At 37.8% G+C, this 17,520-nt stretch overlaps 1 protein-coding gene across 5 annotated transcripts in view; it reads left to right on the top strand.

Moving 5' to 3' along the window:
* The first annotated feature begins 2,118 nt into the window (after positions 1-2,118).
* Positions 2,119-17,520, top strand: part of HEPH (hephaestin) — a 107,409-nt gene continuing 92,007 nt past the window's right edge. For 2 of the 5 annotated variants that reach the window (XR_013374369.1, XM_077887368.1), the window contains exons 1-6: positions 10,549-10,824; positions 10,969-11,148; positions 12,755-12,999; positions 14,686-14,898; positions 15,578-15,760; positions 16,801-17,055. Coding sequence is in view for 4 of the 5 variants with exons in the window: in XM_077887368.1 (XP_077743494.1) it covers positions 10,799-10,824; positions 10,969-11,148; positions 12,755-12,999; positions 14,686-14,898; positions 15,578-15,760; positions 16,801-17,055 (1,102 nt within the window). In the remaining variant the exon portion in view is untranslated. Of the gene's footprint in view, positions 2,444-10,547; positions 10,825-10,942; positions 11,149-12,754; positions 13,000-14,685; positions 14,899-15,577; positions 15,761-16,800; positions 17,056-17,520 lie in introns of those variants that run through there. The other 3 variants (XM_077887370.1, XM_077887369.1, XM_077887371.1) reach the window with 3 other exon arrangements.

Below are 17,520 nucleotides of genomic sequence, written 5' to 3'. Positions count from 1 at the left end.
TGGGACTCCAGGATCATGCCCTGGGCCAAAGGCAGGCACTAAACCGCTGAGCCACCCAAGGATCCCCAGTGTTTTCATTTTCTTTGGGTAAATACCCAGTAGTGAAATTACTGGATCATACAGTATTTTTATTTTTATTAGGAACCTCCATACTGTTTTCCATAGTGGTTGCACCAAATTTTATTCCCACCAACAGTGCATGAAGGTTCTTTTTCCTACACATCCTCCCCAACACTTGTTTCTTGTGTTTTTTTTTTATCTCAACTATTCAGATAGGTGAGATGTGGTATCTCATTGTGGTTTTGATTTGCATTTTCCTGATGATTAGTGATGTTGAGTATATTTTCATGTGTCTTTGGCCATCTATATGTCTTCTTTTAAAAAATATCTATTCAGGTGCTCTGCCTATTTTTTAATTACATTATTTGTTTGATTTTCGGTTTTGGTTTTGAGTTCTATAAATTTTTTTAAGGTTCACTTATTTATTTTACAGAGAGAGAGAGAAAAGAAGAAGAAGAAGAAGAAGAAGAAGAAGAAGAAGAAGAAGAAGAAGAAGAAGACAAAGAAGAAGAAGAAAAAGAAGAAGAAGAAGGAGGAGGAGGAGGAGGAGGAGCAGGAGGAGGGGCAAAGGGAAGGGAGAAACAGAATCTCCAAGATACTCCCTGCTGAGCACAGAGCCCCATACAAGGCTCAATCTCAGAACACTGAGGTCATAACCTGAGCCAAAATCAAGAGTTGGACACCTAACTGACTGAGCCACCCAGGTACCCCATGAGTTGTATAAATTCTTTATATATTTTGGATATTAACCCATTATTGAGCATATCATTTGTAAATATCTTTTCCCAGTCAGGAGGTTGCCTTTTTGTTTTGAGACTTAAAGTACTTACAAATACATTCTGGTCTCGTGTTTCTCCAAAGTGCTTTTAGAGCCATCAAAATTCTTTGCTGGTGTTCCAGGGTTAACCATATTGCCTGGGTGGGCAGCCATACAAGTGGACAGGTTCGTGGGTGCCCTTAACCCTGCACAGTTTCTCTCTCTCTCTCCTAGCCTTACCAGAAAAGCTCCACCTTCATCTTCCATAGATAGTGAGGGTTTATCATAAGATTCCTTTTGGGAAACAGTTTTGCTGCCAAAAATAATTTTGAAAAATTATAAATGTAGATCACCTTATTAATTTTACATTTGAAGTAATTGAGTCTCATAAAGGCAAAATGGCTTTCCCAATATTATCTGTGCTTACTTTAGTAATATAAGTAGAACTTAAAACCAAGATTCTGGAAATATTCTTTTTTTTTAAACATGAATTATTACAACTTGTTTTCTAAGAATGAGAAAGGAGAAATTAGATTAATTTCTTTATTGAAAAATTTGAAATAATAACTTATTTTTGGAATTTTACAGTGGTAAAACTGAGGTTTAGAAGGATTTAATGATTTCTCCAAGGTCATAGACTCAGGAAGTCATAAAGTTGAAATTTGTATCCATGATGTCTGATTCTAGTTTCTCTGCTCTTGATAAGTTGCCATTTTGCCAGCATTTATATTGCAAAACAATCTACAGCAGGGGTGTTTGAACTATAGCTTGTGGGGCAAATATGTCTTGCTTCTTGTTTTTTAAATTAACTTTCATTTGTTCATAGATACACCTAATGTTCTGCAATGGCGTATTTTAATAGATATGACAGAGAGAGGCTATATGTTCCCAAATAAAATATTTACTAACTGGCCTTTTACTGAAATAGTTTACCAACTACTGTTATATAGGTATTGACTTAAACATTTCTTAGGTGACTCCTGAGGAAGGGCACCAGAAATATGTCCAGGATTTGTAGAAGAAGTAGGCATTGCATGCTCTCTTAAAATTGCTGAATTAATAATACAAGCTAAGAAACCTAGCCTCACTGGCCTCCTGAAGCCTTCATTGTGTTGACTTAAGTGACTATATGACTTGTTTCCTGTTGTCTTTTATGAGTCAGAACAGAGACCTTATCCCCTCCACTCCCTGTCATAAATGCCTTAGAGCCTGGACTTGGATCTCAGCTTAATGGATTTTATCCCCACCTACCCCCTTTAACTTCAAGGTCTACTTCTGTGCCAAGTAGGGGAAGAGGGAGATAACTCCAAGGGCTGCTGTGGCCTGATCCAGCTTCCTTTGATCACTAAGCATTTCTGAGGAAACTGTAGCTTGTGGCTCCTCCCTTCTCCCTGTTGGTTGCTTCTACTTGGCTAAGCCTGGGGTGCAGTCTGTGGGGGAAGCTCCTGTGTCTAGGCACCCTTAAGTACTTACACTGGTTTATAACCCAGACTTTGCCCCACCAGCTCAGTATTTGAAGGTTCTCCTCTCTGGACCCTGCTCCAGACACTTTAAATCCAGGAAAGAAAAATGTATCAAGCCTGCCTAGAGAAGAGCATTCGCTTCTAGCCAAGATCTCATCACAAAGTAAGGATATTAGGTGGTGGAACCACTATCATACCTGTCTCCTTCCTATACCTGGGTCTGGTGGGTAGATGTAGTCCTTTCCAAAGAAGTATAGAGTTCTATACCTTTCCTCCAAAATTAGTCTGTACCCATTTTTTACTTATATTTTGGTATAAGTTTTGAAACCTCTTTCTCTTCTACTCTTCATGTAAAGAATATGCTGTTTCCATGGAATACCAGTTATGTAAATTTATAGATCTGAGAAGGTCAATATCTAGTTCAAGGCCCTCATTGTACAAATGGAGAAACTGAAGACAGGAAAAAAGAAGAGCCTGGGTCAAGGGCACATGGTTGGTTACTGCCAGAGCAAACCAGGGCTGGCATCTAGGTCATTTGACTCAGACTAGTCATTTTTCACTATCTTCTCTTTCAGCAGGAATAAGGAAAAACATTGGTTTTAAAAAATCCAGACTCCAGTTTTACTCAGAAATTTTAGGGCTCATTTGCCTTTTTTTCAGTTTATTTTTTAATTTAATATTTCCAATTCTTCTGGGTCTTCTTAGGTTTTAGGATACTGACCTATGTTAATCCAGACTATCTTTTAGCTACATCTGGTCTCCTTGATGGAAAATGCTGGTAATACAGTCCTGGGTTTTCACTCTAGGAGTTGCTAGAAATGGCAGAGTTAGAGTTAATGTACGTTAAACAAAATCTAGCAGCGACTGGCACACAATAGGCACATAATTTTGAAGTCATTTTCCTTATCTCAAAAAGTTTCTCTATTTCTCACTATAGCACAGTATGGGAATGTGGTGGCTAAAAGTCTAGATGGATCCAGTAAAATGCCCCCTCCCCTTTTACTTCCTAACATTGTGACCTTGAATAAGTTTCCTTCTGTCTCAGAGCCTGCTTTTTTTAGGTGTAAAATAAGCAGAATTAGAATAATTGTTTCACAGGATGGTCATGAGACTTAAAGAATGTATGTAAAGTTTATAGCATAGGGCCTGGTATGTAGAAAGCGTTTCATTTTTTAAAGATTTTATTTATTTATTCGCGAGAGAGAGAGAGAGAGAGAGAGAGGCAGAAACACAGGCAGAGGGAGAAGCAGGCTCCATGCAGGGAAGCCCAACATGGGACTCGATCCTGGGATCTCCAGGATCATGCCCTGTGCTGAAGGTGGCACTAAACCACTGAGCCATCCTGGCTGCCTGAAAGCTCTTCATTTTATTGCCAGTTTCATCCTTCTCTATTACCAAGAAACCATGGCCTTAGAATAACAGGAAGGACTGATAACTGTGCTTCACAGCAAAAGGAAAAAAAATTGATGGGGGTGAGGGCCCTTCCCACATCTAATAACTCTTGCAAAGGGCCCCATTTCTTAAACAGAGCTGCTGGAATCTGTCTGTGAGCTTTGGCTGATCATACTGACAGTACATTCTCCTTCCCCTTTCAGCAAAGACCAACTATCAAGCTTTGATAAGCAAAAATGTAGCCCACCCCCCTGTAATTCCTCCTGAGATCGTAACAGGGATTTGAAAAATACCTGGATATGGTAAAAGAACCATCCCAGGTTTTGTACCAAACCAGGCCAAACAAGGTATTCCAATAGTTTGGTTTGGGGGAAAAAAGGCACCCAGTACCACCCTCTTCTATTCACTCCACTGCAGTAACACCAATCAGATTAGAACGTTGGGCTTTATGAGAAAGACTCTGCAACTCAGGATACTGACTGAGCAGGGTTGGCTGACTCATGCTGTGGTCTGCAGACAAGCATCACTAGGCTGCTGACATAAATAGGAAGTGTTTACTCTAGCAAAGTTAACCTTGCTTTCCAAACCCTACTTTGCTTTCATTTCTTTGAAAAGAAAACCTGTATATGGCTGGGCTTAGGGGAGTCCTAGGCCACTGAGAAAGTGAGTGTCAGAGAGGGTGGAGGAAGCTTGGCTGGGTGTGCAGGGAAGTTAAAGTGAACAGAACAATAGGCTCCTTTCATTCCTCTCACCAAAATGCCCAGGACCACACTGGTTTAACTGCTTCAGATACTTATGGAGTTGTGTACAGTAGTTAATTTTCTTATTGAAATAATGTGCTCATTTTCTGCCTCACAAATTGAAGAATTTATTGAGATTATGGATCTGAGGACTACATAAAAGAGAACCTCAAACACTTAGAAACAACTACTTGGCTTCATGTTTTAAGATCCAAACTGGCATAGAATAAGCCAATAAATGATAGCTGAACCAAACTATCAGCTTAGAATCTAAATTATTTATCATGCTTAATGTCCAAATAGCAGATATATTTTAGAAAACATGGGTTCATATTCTGGCTTTGCCAGTAACTGGCTGATTGACTTTGAGCAAATCCTTTTACCTCTCTGCCTCACTTTTCTATATGTCACATCAAGGAGTTGAAAAAAGATGATTTCTAAAAGTCTTTATGGATGTATGAATCTATAACACTTTTGATCTTTACACTAAGCATCTATTGTATTCCAAGGTCTTTACTATGGGCTCAAATCTGTCATTTTGTTTGAACTTCAAACAATCCTGTGAGATAAATATTTGCATTTTTAGATGAGAAAACTGAGGCTCACGTAGGTAAAAGTGATTTATTGAAAGATCACATAGCTATTACAGGCAAGAAGAAGGATTTAAGTCCAGGTATTCTAATCTGAAATCAGTTTGCTTTCATTGATACCACAATTGGGGTATGAGGAAATAAAGCATTCTTATTACTACAAATACCAATATATAGTGGAATCATATTGTCTCAGAAATGGTATGGTGGTGTTATGCTGAACATTATTGCCAAGCCAAGGGATCAGGAATCTTAGGTTCTAGTACTAGCTCTCAGGACCTCAGGTGAGCCCCTTCCCCTCTGGGCCTCAATTTTCTCACCTCTGGCATGCTAGGACACAGTAATAATGATTAAATAATAATATAAATTGTACTTGTACTATCTAGAACCCTTTGGGGCTTTTAACACTCTCCATTTTCCCTCCCAGAAAAGAAAGGTTTATACCTACTGAAGGTGAGAAAATCCCTATATGGAATCTATTTTCTAAAGTTTTTATTTAAATTCCAGTTCGTTAACATACATTATATTAGTTTCAGGTTTATAATATAATGATTCAACACTTCCATACAACACCTGGTGCTCATCACAAATGCACTCCTTAATCCCTATCATCCATTTAATTCATCCATCCACCCACCCCGCCTCTGGTAACCACTAGTTTGTTCTCTATAGTTAAGAGTCTATATCATGGTTTGCTATTCTCTCTCTCTCTCTCTCTCTCTCTCTCTCTCTTTCCTCTTTGCTTATTTTGTTTTGAGTCAGAGCATAAAATCATTAAGAAAACAGAGAACCAAAAGGTCAATCTTGATGAAGAGTTCTATTAGAAAGGCTGCCAGAATTAGATACTGGATCCCAAGATTAGCTCAGCATTCTTATGTTCAGTTGAGGGATCTTTTGTCTAGAATGAGCCTGTTTAGCCCAGTGTAGCTCAATGCAGAAAGAGAGATGGAAGGAGAGAAAAGAGCATTGTTCCATTAAAGGAACAACTTGCAAATTCTAGGGAAAACAGCAAATGCAAATTGTTATGGGTAATGGAGGCCAGGCTAAAGTGATATTTTGATGAGAGGAAGATGAGGTAAAGGAAGGAGAGGCTTGACTGGCTGCTAACTGACCTTCTTGCTAAGGTTATTTTCAAGTATAATTAAACTATGTCTTATTTCAAGTAGCCCATAAATTCATTCACCCTTTCTTTCTCCCTTTCTCATCTCCATCTCTCCCTCTCTATCTCTATCTCCTCCTCTCCTCCTTTGGGCACCTTTTCATTCTGCCTTTCTTTTCTTTTTCTTTTTTTTTCTTTTCTTCCTTTTTTTTTTTACGTTCCTCTAGGACTCTTGCTTACCTTACCTACTTTGTTTATTTTATTATTTTTTATCTTTCCCATTTCAGTCTGCCTTTTAAGAATTCCTCCTATAGACTCAGCTGAAAGAAAATAGCCCTGCCCAAATGAAAAGTTTGCATAAGGATTTACACCCTTTAGCTCATCAAATTTTCATAGCAAACTAATGAGAGACCCAAAGCAGAGATTACACCATTTAAGAGATCATCTCCATGTATATAGCTCAGGCTATTAGCTGACGTGCTCAATGACATGCAACTAATACATGATGATTCCAGAACTAGAACCCATTTTTTCCTATGGTCTGAAAATTTTCAGTTTACCATTAAATACCCAAGTGATCCTTAAGGAATTTTATGGGCTTTCCTTTTCTTCTGTTCTTATAGTGTATTGTAAAATCAAATTAAAAATGACAATAACAACAATAATAGCAACAACAAATTCAGATTTAGGAAGAAAAAGAGGAAGTCAGTAATTAGAAACAAAGAAAACTAATATTTATCAGGGGACTATTAAATCCTCAATGCTATCTCATTAAAATACAACTGAAAACAGTGCTCAAATCTAAGTTTATCTGACTTAAAAGTTATGATTTTTTTCATTATATCATGTTGCTTCCAAAGAGACTAAACTCAGCTATATACATGTACCTGTATGCTTAGTATGTGTTACTGTATATAGGAACTTGTGAGTGTGTACATGTGGCTATCTATAAAATGTTAAAGCTTTGTATTCCTGTCAAGTTTCATTTCTAAATCTTTTTCCCATCTGTTATAATAATAGCCACTAATACTTTTTGATCGCTCACTCGGGCACTTGGGCACTTATTTGTGTCCTATGCACTTATAGATTTATATTCATTTAATGCTCAAAACTACTCTGAAATATAGCTAATAGTATTAATTTGATTTCAAAGATGAAAACACTATGTCTAGAGAAATGAAGCAGTTTATCAAGTCACACAAGAATAGTGGGGCCAGGACTGGTTTAAGTAGTCTGATTTCAAACCCTGTGCCCTGGATGCAAAAAGGAGAAGACAATCCTTATCTCCCAAAGGTTTAAGAATTAAAAAGATGGCAGAATCATACTGTATAGTGGGAAGTACTAGGAAAATGCTAGGTAGTATTTTTTCCCAGGTTTTATTGTCTAGCTCTTCTGGTCATTACTCACTGCTTTTGAATGCTTGTTCATTGTATGCTAAAGGTCCATACTGGTTTATTTATACAATATTTTCGCATGTATTATGAGCTTCTCTAATAACGAAACTCTTACCTGGGACAGATTTTTCTCTAATTGAGTTTAAGGCACAATGGCTTTTCTGGCATCTTTCTGAAAGGGAAGCTTAAACAAGGTCTATGTTATATCCAGACTTCTATTGAATCAAGGACATCCCTTTCCTGTCGAGGGTTCCAAGGCATTTGTGTTACTTTATGTGGGACTCTATGGAGATGCATGTAAATAAATGCACCTGTGTTTCATCATTGAATGTGAATATTGACAGGTTTTGAAACTCAAATGGATTCTTTGAGAGCCCTTTATATAAAACATTTTTTGTAGTTCTGCATTCTTGAATTTCATTATATTCTCAAACATTCATAACCCCCCAAAAGTAAGAACTCTATAGGGCAGCTCTATTATTTTATAGGTAGGGAAACTCAGGCTCACTAAAGTGAATGCCTAAAGTCACTCTTTGAATCAGTGACAAACTTGAACCAGAGTCAAATGGTGAGAAAATGTATGTTTATGTCACTTTATGGCATTCCAAGCAGTAGCTGTTTATGATATACCTACAGAGCCCATGGTGACCATTTTTGGCATTAGATACACAGAGACTGTTAAGACATACAACTTCAAAGAGTTTATAGTCCAATCTGGGAAATAAAGACAGTTCATAAGACAGCTCACAGAAAGGTAACAAAAATACAAAATCTGACTTAATGTAATTGGGTGTTATAGAAAGTGAGTAGTCTTTCAGAGGATACTGGTATGGAGGACCTACAAGGGCTTTTCTGAGGCATTTAGGATTTAAGTTAGCTCTTAGAGTAGAAATATAGAACATACAATGCGGGGAGACAGTAAAGATAAATAAACTCTAGCCAGGTAGGAGAAGGAGAAGGAAATCAACAGTTATTTTCTGTTATGTTCTAAACACTAATTGTACTGGGATCCTTTCATGTAAGTTTTCTAATTTATTTCTCCAAGATTGACATAATTATATGTATTTTATAAGTAAGAAAACAAGTTTAGAGTGGTTAAGTATTACCCAAGGCTGCACATCTGGTCAATTGGAGATCCAGGTTTGGAAAGAAAAACCCTGGAACGGGTCCTCCTCTATACCAAGGGCTTTCTACCAAATGTCATGTGGAGACAGGGGATTAGTACTTGGGCCACTGCTGTGTGTGTAGAAAGGCCTGAGACTTTGTAGGGAAGTCTATTTATTCACCAAGGTAAATATCTAGATCTAGCCAGGATAAATATCCGGGAATTTCTTATCCATATGTGAGTCTATGCATATTTTTGACTTTCTATTTTTGATTAATAGTCTCTTATCTCATGTGTTTAGGACTGGGATTTAGTGAAATAAGTTGTATAAATTACTGAACATGGTATTTGGTATATAATGATCTATCAATGAACGGTAGCTTCCATAATTATTATCACCATCATGGATAATATCAATTTGGTGTATCTCTTCCTATATAAGTATGTATGTCTGTTTCTAGAAGTGATTATAACTACATGTGATTGCATGTTTCAGAGTGTATGTGGATTTCCCAGATATAGCTATGGTTATGCATATGCATGTTCTCTGTGTATATATGTATGTGAGTGTGCAAGTTTATTTTGTGGAAGGTGGCGTAGTACTGTGATCAAGAACATAGACATTGAAGTTATACCTTCTGGGCAACAACCCAATTCTACTGATTGTTAATGTGGTCACCTTAGAAAAATTACTTTACACTTCTGTTCTGTAGTTTCTTCTTCTGTAATATAGGGATAATAATGGCTAATGTTTCATAGCGTGGTTATGAGGATTAAGTGATTTAATCTATATAAAACACATAGAATAGTGTCTGGCTTTCATGCACACACAGTAATATTGATTTGTCATTACAATGATGATGACTAAAGTAATAAGGCTCTGTGTGACAGTGTGTTTTTATGTGTGGATGCGGGTGTGTGCATTTCTGCTTTTAAATAAGACTACATGAACTTATGTCTGCTTTTAGATAAGACTACATGCACTTATGTATATGTGTATTTATATAATAGTCCATGTTTCTGGGTTTGACTCTAACTGTGTATGATTGACTGAATACTTCATCCCATCCCCAACAGATCTAACCTTTTGGATGATGTACTGGAGTGAGAGGCTAGAGACTTAATTCTGACTCTGACTCAGGATTGGCCTAATAAAATGGGTTTGTGCATAGCAGAGAGCCGGCAGAGAATATTTCTTCTGAGAAGTTAATATTTCCCTCACATATTCTCACTTTTTTTGTTTCATTATTCATTTTTTGAAGCATAAAATACATAAAGAAAATTGCACAAATGCTAAGTTCATAGCCCAATACATTTCCACAAACTGAATACAACATGTAACCAGTATGTAGATCAAGAAACATAACATTACCTAAAAGCCTTTATCCTCTTCTTTTCTCAGTCACTAATCCCTTCCTAAAGGGCAAACACTATCCTGGCTTCTAATAGCATAGATTAGTTTTGCCTGATTTTGTCCTCTACTCAAATGAAATCATACAGTATGTATTCTTTTGTATGTTTCTTTCTGCAATATTACATTTGTGAGAGACATCTATATCTTTATTTGTAGTTGTACTTTGTTCATCATCATTGATATATAGCATTCCATTGTATGAATAAAATACATTTTAGTCATTCATCCTAGTGTTCATGAACATTTTGGCTATTTCCATTTTAGGTCTATGAACAGTCTGATAAATATGTTTCGGTGAGCTCTCATTTGTTTTTAATTCATAGAGCATGGAAAGTGACAACAAAGGAAAAAGAGGCACTGGAAGAGTTGGTGACTTGATTTAGGTACCGCGTGAGTCAGTGGCCTTATCAGGTTTCTGGTACTTGTTTCCTGATTCTTGGGTCAGAGTACATTCTTCCTTTAAAAGGAAAATATTTTATTTATTTATTTGAGAGAGAGAGAGAGAGAGAGAGCAATTATGAGCAGGAGCAGAGGCAGAGGCAGAAGCAGACTACCCTGATGAGCAGGGAGCTCAACCTGGGGCTTTATCCCAGGATCCTGGGATCATGATCTGAGTTGAAGGCAGACACTTAACTGACTGAGCCACCCAAGTGCTCCCAGAATACATTCTTCCTTTTACAATGCTGAAGGAACTATATCCACACTTCTAATCTGAAAGAAATGATGCATAATTATAAGTGATTTTTTAACATTGGTCTCCGAAGTCCAATGTACAGATAATTGAATGTTTCTTGAACTGAAAGGGGTCAGGTAAGAGAAAGATTCTGGGCTAATTGTTTTTTTCTTTCTCAGGCACTTGGTTTGGCTCTTGCTTCTTTAGTTTTCCAGACATATGCAAAGCCCTTTTGTTTTCTTTCTTTCATATCAGCAGCTATTCATTTCCCTGTTTCCAAGGGTAATGTGGGCCATGGAACCAGGCCATCTCTTCTGGGCTCTTTTGTTGATGCAACCTTTGTGGCCCCAATGGACAGACGGGGCCACTCGAGTCTACTACTTGGGCATCCAGGATGTGCAGTGGAACTATGCTCCCAAGGGAAGAAATGTCATCATGGACAAGCCTCTGGACAACGACACGTATGTTTAATCATTTGTAGAACTATAACCGGAGTTGGAGGGGGCACTCTTGAGGTCAGAGGGTAGCCTTTTAAAGACCTTTTTTCAGCATGTGTTAGCAGCCAGCTCTTGATCTCCATGGCCATTTACCCAATGGCACACTTGCTGGTAAGAGGGATAGTCAACTCAGGAGACAGCAACTTTTCCTGGAGTCCACTTTTCCAACTGAGGTGCCTTAGCATCTTTAGAGTCCTAAAGGTAATTCCATATTATCTTGATTCTAAAATGTTATCTACAAAGCTTTCAAAAAAGAAAGAAATGTGAAATATATACAGTATTTATAAGATGTGTGTGATGGAACCATGCTCTCATAGTTGAGTGGAACTACATTGATTTTGGATATGTGAAAATGTGAAAAAATATGGTAAGCCTCAGAATCAAGGAAGTAACAGTAATAGCCATCACTTACATAATATTATCTCCGTGACAGTCACCATATTAGAAATTTGTATATTTTGGCTTGCCTAATTCTCACAAAAGCTCTAGGAGGTGAGTATGATATCCTCATCTTATAGATGAGAAAACAGATTCAGGGAGATCAAATGACCTGCCCAAGTCCTACAGCTAGTAAATAGAAAAGCTGGAATTTAAACCTGGGTAATGTTGATAAGCTGGTACTGTCCTCACCATTCTGCCTTTCACAGATTCCATAAGTTCAACCTTTCTTAATCTCAGAGCCTTCCTGGTGCTCCACAAATGTCTGTTGAAAACAAAAATAATGTATTAAAGGATCTTTTGAGATCTTGAATTACTTTGGTCCCTAAAGCCTCAGAATTTTCCAAAGTTGACTATAGTATCTCAGAGCTCTCTAGGAAGAATTAGAGTAGGAAAGCAGCTATCTTTTATTGACAAATTACCATCCTATCCATCTATTTTGGAGTAACAGAGTCTTTTTATTAAAGGTGTCCTTGAGGAATAACTTAATTCTCTTCCATCTCTAATACTTTGAAATAATAGTTAACATTTTTAAGCTTTTACTATTTTCCAGACACTGTCCTAAGCTCCTTATGTATTTTAATTTTTTTAAATCACCAGTATCAATTATCTGAACTTGGTGCCATGATTATGTCCATTTTGCAGATGGGGAAATTGTGCATAAAGAAGTTAAGTAACTTGCTTCAAGTCCCACAGATTTGGAAGTGACAATATGGGCATTTAATCAAGTCTGCCTGGCTCCAGAACTTGTGATCTCAACCAATATGCTATAAGATCTCTCATATATAGCAAGATGATGCAAGGTCAGGCTATATGGGTTGGAAGTTGATCACTTAAAAAGAGTCAGTCCATATTTGGTTTTCTTCCCGTTACTATATATTAGGTTGAACTGTGTAAAATTGTCTTTTTTGTAGGTGAAAAGTGGTCAAATATCAGCAATTTTATATGCCTTAATTTAATTCTTCTCATTTTCTAATAGCCTCTAAACTTCTGTGTTTTGATCAGTACAATTTCATTTTCCTTTGTTTTGCCCTAAACAAAAATATATATTTTTTGTCAGCTTCTAGAAAAATAGCTCTCCAAAGGTTTGAAGACTGAGAAAATTGTCAGTCTTTCTTTTCTTCCTTCCTAGAGTAGCTTCCAGCTTCCTAAAATCTGACAAGAATCGGATAGGAAGCAACTACAAGAAGACCATTTACAAGGAATACAGAGATGGCTCATACATGGATGAAATGGTCCAGCCTGCTTGGTTGGGCTTCTTGGGGCCAGTGTTGCAGGCTGAGGTGGGAGATGTCATCCTTATCCACCTGAAGAATTTTGCCACTCGTCCCTATACCATCCATCCCCATGGTGTTTTCTATGAAAAGGACTCAGAAGGTAAATCAGATCAGGCTTTTTTCTTCCTGTCCACAACAAATATTTACATTTCTTTTACTATAATTTGAGAGAGAGGAGCTGGGAATGAGAATAGTCTTTTTTTCTCCTTATTGATCTGAGGTGGCAGGGGCACTCCTAGAAAAACGGGTAACTAATGTTATCACTTCTGCTATTCATCCACTGTGACTTTGGGCAAGCCACTTCCCCCTCTCTGGGCCTCATATTCTTCAATAGGTATATGGAGATTTAATCTGCCTTTTATCACAAAGAATTACTTGAATGACATTTCCATAAAATATTCGATTGTGCTTTGGAAAGAGAAGAGTGTGCTATGAATGTAAGAAAATATTATTCTAGTGTCACAGTCTTCTGACACTCCATTTCTTTCCTTAAGAGGAAATTCAGTTTACTAATTTGTATCTCCCATCCAATGGCCTATAATAATGACACAACAGTGAGTGACAGGATTAGAAAGGGAATCCAGGTTTTGACTGGGCCACTAATTCCCTGTATAGCCCTGGAAAAGTTATTTTTTCCTCAGTTTTCTCCTCCATAAAATGGATACATGGACCAATTGATCATTAAGTTGGTTTCATTTTTTTCAATTTTAATTCTAATATAGTTAACATACAATGTTATATTAGTTTCAGATATACAATATAGTGATTCAACAATTCCATACCTCACACGGTGCTCATCATAAGTGCCCTCCTTAATTTTCACCACTTATTTCACTCATCTTCCTACCCACCTGCCCTCTGGTAACCATCAGTTTGTTCTCTATAGCTAAGAGTCTGTTTCTTGTTTGTCACTTTTTCCCCCTTTGCTCATTTGTTTTATTTCTTAAATTCTATATGTGAGTGAAATTATATGGTATTTGTCTTTCTCTGACTGACTTAGTTTGCTTAGCATAGTACTCTGTAGCTCCACTCATGTCATTGCAAATGGCAAGATTTAATTCTTTTTTATGGCTGAATAATGTGTGTATATATATATACACATACATATACATTATTATACACATTTTATATACATATGTATATATACATTATTATAAACATTATATATGTGTGTGTACATAATAATAATGTACACACACACACATATAATGGAAGCAGCCCAAGTATCCATTCATTGATGGATCACATCTCCTTATTCATTGATCAAAGAATGGACACTTGGACTGCTTCCATAATTTGGCTATTGTAAATAATGTTGCTATAACATAGGACTGTATGTATCCTTTGAATTAGTATTTTCGTATTCTTTGGCATAGATACCCAGGGATATGATTACTGAATCACAGGGTAGTTGTATTTTTACTGTTCAGAGGACTAAGTTGGCTTTAGTTTGGAATTCTATAATTGTCTGTTTTCTGTTTTCCAAAGTTAGTGCTTGAAGGGGGGAATTCTGTTTTCTTTCTCACTTCTATGCCACTGGTTTTGTACTAGCATACTATTAGATCGGGCTATTGACGCATTTTCCATGGCCACAGCTCCTTCTCCAAAGGCTGTCACCTCTCCACCCATTATTGATGTGAGTCTGGGGTTCTTTGGCTGGATATTACCTGACTGCACTGTCTTCAGATTGTGAGGAACACTATGCCACATGTCAGCCTCCTCTTGGCTTCTCTGTCTGCCAGACTCCCTCTCACTCAGACTGAGCATGTGCAATTTCATTTTCTAGGCTCCCTATACCCAGATGGCTCCTCTGGTCAACTAAAAGCTGATGACTCTGTTCCCCCGGGAGGCAGCCACATTTACAACTGGACCATTCCAGAAGGCCATGCACCCACTGATGCTGACCCAGCATGCCTCACCTGGATCTACCATTCTCATGTAGATGCTCCACGAGACATTGCGACTGGCCTCATTGGACCCCTTATCACGTGTAAAAGAGGTACAGGCCCCATGAGTGAGCTATTGAGATGCAGGGTGGGATATCTACAGGAAAAAGTGATATAATTGAATCACCTACATATTAAGCAACAGCCTGAAGAGGTGTTCATTCAGCTCCCTTGTTTATTAGGAGGAATAAACCCTGCTAAACTTTTTTCCACTATTTTTTTATTTCATTATCTTTTAAAACTTTAATATTTTCTTATTTTAAAATCTTGAATTAATAATGATGGGAGTCAAATCACATAAAAATAAGGTATATAATTAGAGTTTAAGTGTGGTTAGGATCAAAAGTGTACCCATCAGGATTTGGGGAGAATTGGGGACTTTGTTGGAAATATGGTATGTTTAAGTATTGTCAGACCTGGAAGACCTGGGTGTTACAAGAGTGTGGTCCGATTAAAGCTCTGGGTTGATAACACAAGCAAAGATGGGGGGAGGGAATTATTCTAGATCCCGTATGTCCAATCTTCTAGTCCTAGGCTCAACTGAATTGGGTTTAGCTGGGGAAATAAACATTTGGAAATAGAAATTAGGAGCATAAGGCCTTATTTGCTTTGCTGTTGCCAACAGACTCTTAAGGAATCCTCTCTTCCTATTTATTTTTTATGAGTACACCTTGCAGGTTACTGTTGTTAAGGAGAGAAGGCTCTCAAGGGCACCTTTCTTATTTACTCTAGGAACTCTGGATGGAAATTCCCCTCCTCAGCGGAAGGATGTGGATAATGATTTCTTCCTGCTCTTCAGTGTGGTAGATGAGAACCTTAGCTGGCATATTGATGAGAACATTGCCACTTACTGCTCAGATCCTACCTCAGTAGACAAAGAAGATGAGGCCTTTCAGGAAAGCAATAGGATGCATGGTAAGCTGGGGGAGGGTGGCCACACCATGACAGTAAAGAGTGATGAAGGGTTTCCATTGGGCTTAGCATTTGGTGGGTAATTTCATGTATCTCAGAAGAACTAAGAGTAGTAGATACCTTTTCTCTGTTTTACCTATGAGGGAAGTGAGGCTTCCAGATTACATAACAGATAAACTGCACAGGCTGTGCTCTTGCCATTAGGTACTTTGCCTCCTAATGTGTAATAGTCTAGGTTATTGATTCTAAAGTCACATACTTTATGCTCAGTCTCTCAGGGTGAGGATCGCCCACTGATATATTTAGTCAACATTTCTTTGTCCTAAAAAGGATGGGAAAACTACCCACTTTGTGAGGAAACATGGTTGGCTATAAGGAAGTTGATCATCTTAATTAAATTAAAAAAAAAACCTAAGAACATAAAAGCCCTGAGGCATGAGCAGATAACTGATTTCAGTAATAAAATCAAGTAGATTTTATTTTTGCTTAATTAAGAAAAGGATTTAATGCCCTTTGGTGCTAGTGATGGTCTCAAAGCCAGGCAGTTCCAAGGGAATGTGGAAACTCAGAAGGAAGATGTAGGGATGGCTTGGACAGTTAAAATTTCTCTTAGGTTTTACACCAATTACTTTTGATAACCATGGTAATTAGCTAACTTGAAAATTGTCCTGTGGAAATTTCAGAAGGAACTTGGCCTGGAAGTAAAGAATTGCTTGCAAAATAGACCCCATTCATTAGAAAGCTTCCTCAGATTACTGGGTTGGAATCTTGATTCTTCTACTTAACAGCTCTGTGGGCTTAGGAGAGAAGTAACTTCACGTTTCTGAGCCTTGGTCTTCTCATTGTTTGCTTGATATAAATGACATCTGCTTATTTTCCAGGGCTGTTTATGGCATCTTAAATAAAATAAGGTATATGATCAGCACAGTGTGCTTTTAAAAAATTCATCTAAATGTCACCTATTAATATTGCCAGATGGCAAATCTTCTCTCATCACACTTTACTTTTCTAATTCTGTTATTTTCTTTGGATTTTTTTTGCAGCAATCAATGGCTTTGTGTTTGGGAACTTACCAGATCTAAGCATGTGTGCACAGAAGCGTGTGGCCTGGCACTTGTTTGGCATGGGCAATGAAGTAGATGTCCACACAGCTTTCTTCCATGGACAGATCCTAACTATCCGGGGTCACCGCACTGATGTGGCTCACATCTTTCCAGCCACTTTTGTGACAGCTGAGATGGTGCCCCGGGAACCTGGCACCTGGTTGATTAGCTGTCAAGTGAATAGTCACTTTCGAGGTGAGATCCAACATCTTTGACCCTTGAGGTAGAGAAGGGAGATGACATTAATGATCATCAGGAGCCTGGAGCCGTAAGATATGTCTTTCAGATGAGACAGCTAGGTATAAGGTATCAAATACTAGTTTGGAATTCTGGGACCTAGCCAGATTTTTCCCAGCTGAGCTGTTAATTTTCAGGGTGACCTCAGGGACATCTCCCTGGGTTTTATCTTCCCCATCTCTAACATAAGATGTTATAGAGATGGATAAGCAGACTTTTAAGTTGTCCTTCTTTGCTCCAAATTCTAAGGAATTAAGACCTGGAGGTATTTGCAGCTTATTGAACAGGACGTAAAGGAGATATTAAAGTATAAAGCTTATTTGGGAGATCATAGAGTATTGTGGGCAAGTAGTGACACTCCAGTTGGGACCCAATAGTAACTGAGGTAGAAAGTTTGGTTTTTAGAGGGAAAATTATTGCAGT

The sequence above is a fragment of the Canis aureus genome, chromosome X, assembly GCF_053574225.1.
Source record: "Canis aureus isolate CA01 chromosome X, VMU_Caureus_v.1.0, whole genome shotgun sequence".
Taxonomy (NCBI): Eukaryota; Metazoa; Chordata; class Mammalia; order Carnivora; family Canidae; genus Canis; species Canis aureus.
Note: the sequence above shows the minus strand (reverse complement) of the source record. Positions and strands in the feature narration are given on the sequence as shown.